Below are 11772 nucleotides of genomic sequence, written 5' to 3'. Positions count from 1 at the left end.
ATTGCCCGGGAAAGGCTGATCCGCAACTGATCCACATTGCCGGGAAAACGCTGATCTGCACAGCCAGGGAGAGGCTGATCCACAACTGATCCACATTGCCGGGAAAAGGCTGATCCACACCTGATCCACGCCACCAGGGAGAGGCTGATCCACACCTGATCCGCACTGCCGGGGGAGGCTGATCCGCACCTGATCCACACCGCCAGGGAGAGGCTGATCCACACAGTAAGGAAGAGGCTGATCCACACCTGATCCACTCAGCCAGGGAAAGGCTGTCCCAGGACTCGATCCGCACAGCCAGGAAGAGGCTGATCCTCACCTGATCCGCACTGCCGGGGGAAGGCTGATCCACACCTGATCCGCACAGCCAGGAAGAGGCTGATCCTCACCCGATCCGTACAGCCCAGGGAAAGGCTGTCCCAGCTCCTCATCCACACAGCCGGGAAGAGGCTGATCCTCACCCGATCCGTACAGCCGGGGGAAGGCTGATCCACACCCGGTCCGTACAGCCAGGGAAAGGCTGTCCCACACCCGGTCCGTACAGCCAGGGAAAGGCTGTCCCACACCCGGTCCGCACGGCCGGGGGAAGGCTGTCCCACACCCGGTCCGCACGGCCGGGGGAAGGCTGTCCCACACCCGGTCCGCACGGCCGGGGGAAGGCTGTCCCACACCCGGTCCGTACAGCCGGGGGAAGGCTGTCCCACACCCGGTCCGCACGGCCGGGGGAAGGCTGTCCCACACCCGGTCCGTACGGCCAGGGAAAGGCTGTCCCGCCGGGACAGGTAGGGCGGCGCTGGCTGCTCCTTCTCTCCCGGCTCTGCCCGGGCCCCAGAGGAAAGGCTGTCCCCCGCCCTGCCGTGGCCCCAGTGCCTGTGGCACGTCCATCCCCCGGGCGGCGATGCTGTTTTTACCCGTGTCGGGTGGCTCCGGGTTTATTTCACCCCTCTGACAAAACGGGCTTTGTACCTGTTCCCGTCGGGGGGATTTTGTTTCCTCCTACAAAAGGCAGCACTGCCGGTGTCAGAGCCCACCCTGCGGGGCCCTTCCCCGGGGGCCGCCGCTCTGCTGGGCCGGGACAGGAGAGCAGGAGGCGGCCGGAGCGGTGACATGGGCGGTGTTACACAACCAGAGCTCCGCGAGAGACAGGCAGGACCTGTCCGGGTCGGTGCCCCCCGTGCGTGTAGGTGCTTGCGCTGGATGACTTCAGATCAGGATTCACTCAGCGTTCACTCAGCGCTGACACTTCAGAGGATTGCGCTGTCGCTGCTGCTTAACTCACGTTCGTTTCTGTCCGGCAGATCCCGGCCATGCTCGCCGTGTTGGTGCTGCTGTGTCAGCTGCGTGTGGCGGTGCTCGCCTTTCCTCACTGCCCCGGCGGATCAAAGGACTCGGAGCAACCGGAATGGAAAGATGGTAGCTCAGTTTTAACGTGACTTTGTGCTTTCCAAAATTGTTTCTAAGTTTGCTCTGCTGGCTTCTTTAATTGTTTGGCTATTGTTGTTTTGGTAGTTGTTGTTTTGGTTTTTTATGGTTTAGTTGGTTTTTGGGGTTTTTTTTGTTGTTGTTTTTTTTTTGGTGTTTTTACTTTATGACAAAATTATGCTGCTTTATGCCTGATTTCAGATTATTTTAATACCTCTTGCTGAAATGAGCGATAATTGACTTTGGTGTTCATATCAAGTATTTATCAGACCTTGTCGTAAGTGCAGATTGGGACAATTGAAATTTTTCCAGCCCCCTGGCATTATTGTGGCTGATACAACCAGAATCCTTTAGGTAACATCAAAATTCAAAAAAGTTTGAAGCCTGTGTTAAGACAGCATTGTTTTGGTATTCTCTCAGCACATCACAGTTGTATTTGCATATCTGAAACTGCTTTATGTTTGAAATGGTTGATTTGGTTGTTTTTTGAAATTGCTATTTGCTCTCAATGCCAGGCCCCCTTACAACACCTGGAAAGAGGAGCATAGTGCTGCTTTTGCAGTTCTTCCCTGTGGAGGGAGAGAAGTAAAAAACAAATAAATTCCCCTCAGAGACTCAAGCACTACAAAGCAAAGGCTGGTTAGCATTTTAAGGGCTTCAAAAATAAATTCCTGCCTTAGCTGTCCAGTCTTCTCAGTGGACAAGGAGTGCTGAAACCTTAAGACAGATTTAAAAAAGTCATCATTTTAAAGACTTTTAAAAAGTCAGGAGGCTCCTTCAGGGCAGTATGAGGAGCAGAAACCATGGCTAGCAGAAAAGTGCTTGTGACAGATGATTTGCTAAAATCCATCTTGCTCTGGGCATGAAACATCAGGCTGCCCCTTCCCTGTGAGCTCCTGTGAGACCTCACAATAGGCCCAGACCATTCCTCCTTTAAAGACAGAGTTGGAAAGAGAAGTATATCCAATTAATATCAATAATATTAATATTATAATATCCAATAATAGTAATATCAATAAAATATTGAATTTTATATTATATATATATATATTAAAAAAAATCTAATAATTTAGCAAAAAAAAAAATAGAACAGTTGCCAAAGGTATGGGGGACCTGCATTGAGAGGTCGCCCTTCAGCATTTTGTGAGCATCTTTTACCTGCAGAGCTGCTTCACTGAGAGTATTGTGTGGTTGCATTTTTAATTAAATAATTAAATGCTGGGCACCCTAAAACTGCCTGGATCATTTTCTCAAAACAAGGACTGCAGAACTGCATTCAGGACCCTCTCATTTGATGCTCAGTTCAAATCCATCTGTTTCATTTTTCAAACACTGTTTTAATCTCCAGGTAGCAAGTAAGTTGGAGATGGAGATATATGACAAAGTGAAAAAAGTGCAGATAAATGGATAAAAATTCTTAAAAAGAAAAAATGGGCCATGTATCCCTGGGAATTGAGGGTTCTAGGCTCCAGGCAGTTTGATTACGCATTGCATTTTAAGCAAAGTGCATCAGTTCTCTAAGATAATTCACAGGACAGCTAATACTACTTGCATGGTAAAGAGTGAAACACTACTGAGCAAAACTGAAGATCTCTGCTTCAGAAGAACGAAGTTACTTTTGTAATTTGCACTGATCCAAGAATATTGATAATATTTTTTCTTGCCCCATGTAATTATTTTCCCTTTCCACTTGCGGGTTTGAGGGAGTTTTGATTTTGGCTTTTGTTTTTGTTTGTTTGGGGTTTTTGTTTGTTTTGGTTTTGTTTTGTTTTTGTTAAGTTCTTTTCTCTGCTTACTCTCTAGGTATAGTATAAATATTTTAAGCTTAGATTTTCTCACAATTGCTTTAAAATAACAAAACCAAATGCACGTACACACGTGTAGCTCCTTCAGTACACAGTGTAACAGTGTGCAAATGATATAAATATATGCTGTCATATTCCTTAAATATTCTATCATATTAAAGCCATAAACAGCCAGTATTTAAGTTATGCTGCACTTTTCCCATTTTTCAGAGAGCAGAGTGTTATGAGAGAGCACTGCAAGATCTAACAGTGACTCTTGGGGTGAAAATTCCAGAGCGATGTGATAATCTTGCCAAACAGGCTAACAAGAACACAAAGCTAATTTGTAGCTGAATAACTTTATCCTGAATCTCATCTCCTTTTTCAGCCATCCAGCTTGGTGTGTAACAATGCTGTTTCTGCATTACACTTGCAAAAATAATCCTCTAGTCATTTTGCTCAACCAAATAGCCTGAATTTTGTGGACATAGATTAGGCTTTCACTAGAAATTTGGTTTTGCCCTTTTTTTTTCCTTTTTTTTTTTTAATAAGAAACTGTAGCAAGAGCAGGCTAAAACTTGACTATGGAAAATGCCTAGTGAGGAAATACATTCCTGTATTCCAAAGCCTTCTATAATTTCACTCACTGTTCTGGAATCTTACCTCACCACTTAATCCATGAGGCCTCATGGAACACAAAAGAAGAGAATCTCTTCTCTTCAGAAATGCATGTTGTCAGTAAAACTCATATCACGGACAAATTTAAAACAAATAAACTTGGCAATAAGGCACCTTTACATAAAGTTTGGTGCCACGATTGTGAAAGGAGAACAATTGTAGAATGACTAGGAATCTGCTGATGTGATTTAAAAACTAAATTCTGTAAATAAAACTGTGACTCACAGATACCAGAATATTGATAAAGGTATATTTGGTTTTTTCCTTCCCCCACCCTTGTCTCCTTCCCCCACTAGGTCAGGGTGTTGCTTACTTTGCATCTGGCTGAATTTTGCTTTGTGTGACAATTTCTTTGTTCTTAAGAGCTCCAGTAAAAACTGCTGCTGACATCCCACCAGGGGTCACACCAAAACTGGACCAGCAGTTCTCATGGCAATCAAATTCTCTTGGCCCGGATAAGGAATAGCTGAGATGGCTTTTGAGAAAGGCAAATACATTTATTTCATGTTACATAGTTAGAAAATATAGTAGTGAAGAAGAAATTTTAGGAGGAGACTTTGATCTTTCCCTTGTATGTAGCTGAGTGATGCTAGGGGAAGAAATTATCCCAACGTGCTCCTTTAAAATCTTTACCATTCTTTAAAAATACAAAATTTAGCCTTCCTAACTTGTTTTAAATCAACTTTTTTTTTGTTTTCTTCATTAGTGTTCACATCTGCAAGGGAGGCCAATTTATTCATTGGACGACATCTTCTGAACAACAGATTTGATTTTGAAGCATTCACAGCCGATAACCTGGAAAGGGAATGCAATGAAGAACTGTGCAATTATGAAGAAGCAAGAGAAATTTTTGAAGACCCTGATAAAACGGTAGCAGTTCAAATTGCATTTAATTTAATGAGGGAGGTTATTGGCTAAATAACCGTATTTTTATACAGAAATTATTGCAACATACATTATTGTACACAAATACTGTAAATCCTCTAACACATCACTGAGAGATGACTGCTTATTTTGTTGTAAAAGCAGATATCCCAATTACATGGGGTTCTTGCTTTAGGTACACAGTGAATGCACTTGAATATGTTGAATAATGTCTTAATATATGAATAATGCCTTAATATATCAGTGTTGTCTTAATATATGAATATTGTCTTAAAGACATTAGATGTTGCCTTTAATTCTGCCAACAAATAGAAATGAAGCTTCAGAAGTCCCACTTGTGGCTATTCCTAGATTTTTCAGACTTCTGGATTTTTTTAGTAACTTCTCAGCATCCAGTTTAAATGTTTCACATTATTAATTATAAATGTATTAATTGACTGATTGCCTCCTTGTGTCATGCTTAGAAGTGTTTTGTAAGAGGCAAAACTGCAGTTCAGTTATTGCTGGGTATTCCTGTAGCACCACATTCTACCTCCCCACCTAGACATGGCTAACAAGAAACCTGGTATCTAAATATATATAAATATATATAAATATGTGTAAAAATATATTTATATATATAAATATATATAAATATAAAAAGAAACAATGAGAAACCTTTCAGCTCAGTAAAGGAATGTGAGGATTGTCTGAAGACTGGTTGTTGCACAAGCAGCAAGACTCTTTTTGTGATTCTAGGTGTGCTCTGCACAAAGAATGAGGAATTCACCCCTGTTCTAAAGGTGGAAGTGTTAGCTTGCCATTACGAACAATTTCCTAAGAAAAAGGCCAAATTGGCTAAATTGAAATTTTGCTTGAGTCTTTTGTCTGGTAGCAAAAGCGAAAATTATAACTCAACACATTTAATGCCTGATGGTCATAAAACGTTAAAGTTCTTCTCTTAAATGGATCCCACTATTTTTCCTAGCTGATGTGAATTCAAATGTTGGAATTTTAAGAATTTAACTTTGCCACAAATACTGTTTTGTAGGGATTTGAAAACAAATAATTGTAAGCATTTTTTGGTGTCAGAATATACCCTCATTTCTATTGTCATCTGGCAAAAATGTGAGGTAACACTATAGTTAAATGCACTTTTTTCTTTTACCAGCTGGGATCTGAGAAATTTTAATGCAAAGTTGTAGAAGAAAAATACCATGGGATGAGTAAATACAAATCCCTCAGCAGGAGTTATTTCTGTTTATGCCACTGCTAAATTCTGCCCAAGGTACCATATTAAATATAACCTGTAACTTATTTATCTCATATAAATCTGATTCTTTTTGGGTTTTATAGATGGATTTTTGGAAAGACTATTCAACTAAAGGCCCTAACATAAAATTAGGTAAGTCATCTTTTTACTTTTTTATTATATTGCCATATTTTCTGGTTGTTATAATAGTACATTCTTAATAGATCATGCAATCAGTTAAGGAAATCAGAAATTATCTTTTTACTGAAGATCACTGTGAACTGTGCAAATATATTTAATTTCCTGATATGATAAACCTGAAGCATCTTAAAGTGGGATCCAATATACGTCTGCAGGTAATTTCCTTGACCATTCCTTTATTACACAATTGGTAAACTTGGCAGTGATTCTGTGGCTGCTCTGTGGTTTGGTTTGGTTTGGTTTTGTCTCCTCCCTATTTCTTCAATAGTAATATATAACAGCCTGATTTAGGCTCAGAGTAGTCTGATGCCAGATAATTTTAATATATTTAATAATTAATTAATAAATTTAAATCAATTTAATAATTTTATTTAATAAAAAATGGTCAGTTGGATCTGATCAAGGACACAAGTACATGAAGGAATATTTGGAAGGCTTTGGAAGACAGGCATCTCAACAGTTTCCTGTAGAGAAAAGGGGGCACTGACTCCCTTTTGTTTTAAGTCGACTGTGAATGATTCTCTTGGGTTGTGTTGCTCAGATTTAAAGCTTCTTACAGCAAGTTAGACATTTGTGGAAGGAGCAGCCTAATAGCAGTGCTAAAATAGTATTTTACAGTGAACACTGCGGGCTGGGTAGATGGAAGGAACAGAATGAAAATCACCCATGTTTTCTCTCCAGGTGATGAGGCACTGCAGAAGATTAATGTCACAGGGCTGCTCATCAGCCTGGTTGCTGCTGGAGTGCTGTTGGTTATAATTGCACTGATTGTCTTCTACTGCTGCAAGAGCAGATGCAAATCAAGGCAGCCACCAGGGTAAGGAATTTCACTGCTTAAAAAACCCAAACACGCACAAAACAAACTCTTGCTTAAGAGTGGCATTTAAAAATCACTGTGGGTTGGTCTAACTATTGTGTTCTCAGAAAATCCAGTGGAAGTTCGAGTTCTTACTTGCCTAGAAGCAAAGTTAAGTGAGCACCAGCAGTAGTTAATAACACAAAAACATAAAACAATATTGCACTCCCGAACCTTTGGGTTTTTCTTTTTTTTTAACTTGTGTGTGTTCTTCATTTCAAAATATTCTTACTATGATGGAATAATTGGCCTGCAATGTGAAGTCTAACATGTTCTGTTGGTGCTTTCAAATAAGCTGAATGCTCTCATGGCATGTGCTCTGCCTCAGATGTGAAGTAGTTGTGGTAGTAGATGATGAAGCAGTGTGGAGGAAATGCTTTTTTACCAAGTCTCTACTTCTGAATGCTCCTTTGTCCTAATCTTGAAAGGAATATAAAAGGATTCTGTGCTTCCTCTTCCCTATAAATGTCACATCATTGAGCTGTTCTTACCCTGTGGTTTGGAGAGAGTATTCTGGTCTTTGTGATCACTGAAAGCATGGTTTTTCTCTTGTGGAGTTTTTTTGGGTTGTTTGGGGTTTTGTTTATTTTGTGCTTAAGACTTAATTGTGGCATTCGCATTCCCTGAAAAATCCCTTCATCCAGGATTTCTCTCCTGGGAAGCTGAGAAGCCTCAGAGAAAAAGGAAAACAATAATTATCTCATTTGCTTCTCCTGTGTTGTGCTCACATGTGCAATGTGTTTGGAGATTGTTTTCCCACAGGTGATTGTTTCGTTGGGTTCTGCTGTGAGTTGTTTTCACTCTTTGGCCAATCAGGGCCAAGCTGTGTTGGGGCTCTGGAAAGAGTCAGGAGTTTTCATTATTATCTTTTTAGCATTCAGTAAGTATCCTTTCTGTATTCTTTAGCATAGTCTAGTGTAGCATTCTCTAATATAGCACAGTGTCCTAAAATAATAAATTAATTTTCTGAGAACACGGAGCCACATTCATCATTCCTTCCTTCATTCCACAAACACAATACTTCATCTTCTTGCTTCCCTTTAAAGCAGAACTTTCCACTCACCTGCTGTTGCCTTTGTTTAGGTACATGGGTTATGTGAGGAGCAGAAGAAGGAATTCAGCCAACATCTTCAGGAGGCACGAGGAGTTCTCCTTGAGCCCCCTTCCCGAGGACCCGGAGCTGCCCACCTACGAGCAGGCAGTGGCCTCTGATGGCCAGCACGCCGTGCCCCCACCCCCTTACCCAGGGCCCCCCGGGCACCCCCGGCTCTTCAGAAAGTCCATGTCCCTCCCTGGCCCCTAGGCACGCACCTGCTGCTGGGCTCGGGGCGGGTTGCTGGAACATAACATGCTTTTGAGAAAAGTGCGCGCTTTCCTTGCATATTGCAAGATGACTTACAGAAATGTGAAAGATCTTCTGGACGGCGAGGGAGCAGTGAAGTTCCCGTTTGGGAAAAGAGGGCACCTGGCACAAAGGCTGCAGGACTGTTCTTTGCACAAAGGCAATGTGCCAAGAGGAGAGAATGCAGAAAGAGCAAGTCTTGCACTGCTGCCCTCTTCCTTATGAGCCATCTCATCAAACTATTGATTCTTCATTAATAGTTTCATCTTCTTTTTCTTCAGAAAGAACAGTATTTTAATTGCTCATATTGACACTAGCAATTTTTTGTGACTTAATATTTTAAACCACCATAGGAAGTCTACTTTGTTGTTTGACATATTCACTTCTTTGCTGGGTGAATTTTCTATTCATTCTTGTAATGGACTTGAGTGCAAAAATTATTTCATGGCTTGATCTGTCAAATATACATATATATATATATATATTTATAGTACTGCTAGTGGATTACACTGGTTTGGTTTAGACATTGCTGGTCACACAACTTAATTGGTTGTATTTTTGTGTGATAATTTTGCATCAAAAGGAAGCACACTGCCAATTCAGGCAAAGCACACTTGCATCAAATTGTTTTGACGTTGAACAGGTCAAAGAGAGGAAATAGAATACTGTGGGCCAGTGAATGTTGAGCAAAAAGCCAGAGATTTGTCCCTTTTTAAAAAGATGCTCAGGTTTCACAGCTAATGTTTCTTTCATGGTTTAAAGACTGAAATGTAGAGAGAAACACTTAACTTTCAAACCAAAGCCCAACCTACCCCCAGAAGCACTTTAATAAATGTGTCTACCACTAAAGGGATGACAAAATGATTCCTTTAAGTAGAATGAAACATCATATTAGCTCAAATATCAAGAGTCAAGAACTCCTGGGAGTTATTGGTTCTCTGTGTCAAGACACTTTCTGTATCTACAGCTGTAGCCACCATGAATTTTACATCTTCTTTTTTCCCCCCTCATTGAGTCAATGCTGACAACAGCAAATTCTATTTCAATTTGGTGCCTACAATCCACTTTATAAGTTAAAGGATTAAGGGTTGAAATGAATATGAAATACTTCACTGAATCTTATTTTTTTAACATACTGGAAGCTACTGTGTTGTTGACCGAGATGCAGAAATTTGAGATTTTCAATCTGTAAATGTCTTTGTAATGATGGAAACACTTCAAGTCTTGGAATGTAAAGGGGGCACACTGGCAGTGCTGCACAACGAAGTCTTGCCCTTTGAAAAACAAGTACAGTGCAGTTGGTGGCAGTGCCATTGGCGTTCCTGTTCACAAAGCTTCACCATCCAATTTGGCTTTTGGTGAGTCACAAATCTCGCTCCACCTCCATTTTTTTGTTGAGAGATGGGGGAATCCCCATGTTGGGATGTTTCAATTCACTTTTGCCCTGCTTGTGAAAGCATTTGAGAGTTCTTGAAGACTGAATTGTGTGAGGTCACTGTTGATTATCAAAATACAAGGTGATGACAAGCTATGCAATCATAAGCTTGCAAAAACATTCTCCCATATTTCCCTTTCATTTGCCTAACAATTTTTCAATTTTTTTAATGTGCATTTTGAGCTCTAGGGCACACTTTTACCTAATTTTTTCCTGGGACTCAAAAATTACTAACTTACGGAACTGACAGGAGCACTGCAAAGGAAAGGGATTTCACAGGGCTTGTGACCATTCAGAGATTCTGTAATGTTGCTACAGACATCTGGCAAAGGCAAATTTTAAACACACTACAGAAATCGTACAGAATCCCATTCAATCACCGGACATTTGATTTTTCTACTGTTCCTACAAATTATTTGCAGCTGATTCCATCAAATGCAAGAAAAATCTCATCCTTCATAATTAATAAAAAAAACTTAAGAGGGTGTAACTGTTAAACATCAATGGTGTAGTGCTCTGGGCAGTAAAATGCCCTTTCAGTAGAGTAAAACATTCAAATTTACTCAAGGAATCTGCACCTTAGACCCTGAGAATGTGCAGGACTGACATTCAAACACTGGTTGCACACGGCATGATAATTTGGGAGACACATCCTGCCTTTTGCAAAGAAGGAACAAAGTTTAAAATTTAGTTGAATACAGTGTAAACTTACCTCTCCTTGTAGAGGGACAGAATTCCTTTGAATGCCACTTGTCTGGGTTGAGTTTGTTTTCCTTCTTTCATGCACTGACTCCTGGCCCCCTCTTACCTTGTATCTGGTCTCTCTTTAGAAATCATAATTCAACAGGGTTAACAGAGGCAAAATCAACAAGAGACAGACTATAGGGAGTGATGAATTTAGATTAAAATTCAAATTCATTTATTTTGCCACGCTTGCAAATTTTACATGTAGCTTCTTTTGAAAATGGAGTTGCTATTAGAATACATAAAGCAGCAAATGACCCTGACAGAGACCAGGCTTAGATTGGATATTGGGAAAAATTCCTTTACTGTGAGGGTGGTGCTGCACAGGCTGCCCCTGGATCCCTGGAAAAGCTCCAGGCCAGGTTGGATGGGGCTTGGAGCAACCTGGTCCTGTGGAAGGTGTCCCTGCCCATGGCAGGCTGTCTGGAACTCGATGATCTTTAAGGCCTTTCCCAATCCAAAGCATTTTGTGATTAAGTAGGAAGAGGAGGAGGAAGATTTTTGAGGAGCAAAGCAGCAGCAAGTTAACTTGTATAGAGATTTAAACTGTCAGAGGTTTGATTTTGGTGTTTCTTTCCAGGACCTTTAGGAAAGACACTGGATTTTAAGTGATTTAACAGAGATCTACTATGACTGTTGGAAACAGAACTGTCTAAACAAAACACTGGTAAACACAAATATTCTGTTTTAAACGTGTCACTATAAGTGCTGTTAGCCATTGCCTTGAACAATTTTCCAGAACAACCTTTTCAGCATCACAGAAGATTACAGCATGCAACATTTTAGAAAACAAGACAGTTCATTAATTAGGGCAAATTATAAGGGTCAGGAAAGTGATCTCTGGCTGTGTCAGTTGAAAAATAAATCACTGAACCTGTTTACTACTGCAATAATAAAGCCTGCTCTATGTTCTATCAATTATGCATTTATAGGGCAGGGGGTTGTTGGGGTTTTTGTGAATTCATTGGAACAGCAGAACCAAAGCACAACGTGGAAGTGCATTTCCTCACCACAGCTGATGAAAATGTGAGCTCTGAAACATTTGATTCTGGTCCTCTCAAGGTTTTTATTGGCTGCAGCTGAACTGGGATTGGAGCAAGAAAATGAGATAACTGATCACTTCAGGTAATAAAAAGTATAATGCTCTGCCAAATTCTTTACCACAATGCTGTTGCCAAACCCAGTTCAGAGTAT

General features: G+C 40.9%; 1 protein-coding gene across 1 annotated transcript; it reads left to right on the top strand.

Annotated features, from left to right (window-relative positions):
* PRRG4 (proline rich and Gla domain 4) lies at positions 1-10741 on the top strand. Its single transcript, XM_059473737.1, has 6 exons — positions 1-782; positions 1299-1413; positions 4591-4754; positions 6105-6153; positions 6883-7018; positions 8141-10741. The coding sequence occupies exons 2-6, from the start codon at positions 1308-1310 to the stop codon at positions 8358-8360; spliced, it is 675 nt and encodes a 224-aa protein (XP_059329720.1). The 5' UTR covers positions 1-782; positions 1299-1307; the 3' UTR covers positions 8361-10741.
* The last annotated feature ends 1031 nt before the right edge of the window (positions 10742-11772 follow it).

The sequence above is a fragment of the Ammospiza nelsoni genome, chromosome 6 (assembly GCF_027579445.1).
Source record: "Ammospiza nelsoni isolate bAmmNel1 chromosome 6, bAmmNel1.pri, whole genome shotgun sequence".
Lineage (NCBI taxonomy): Eukaryota > Metazoa > Chordata > Aves > Passeriformes > Passerellidae > Ammospiza > Ammospiza nelsoni.
The sequence above is the reverse complement of the archived record's forward strand: the minus strand, read 5'-3'. Positions and strand labels throughout refer to the sequence as shown.

Excerpts from the sequence above, each read along its gene's own strand:
- PRRG4 (XM_059473737.1), top strand. The coding sequence starts at position 1,308 with ATGCTCGCCGTGTTGGTGCTGCTGTGTCAGCTGCGTGTGGCGGTGCTC. Across the intron at positions 6,154-6,882 it reads AGGCCCTAACATAAAATTAG|GTGATGAGGCACTGCAGAAG; the intron begins GTAAGTCATCTT and ends TTTTCTCTCCAG. Across the intron at positions 7,019-8,140 it reads AAATCAAGGCAGCCACCAGG|GTACATGGGTTATGTGAGGA; the intron begins GTAAGGAATTTC and ends GCCTTTGTTTAG.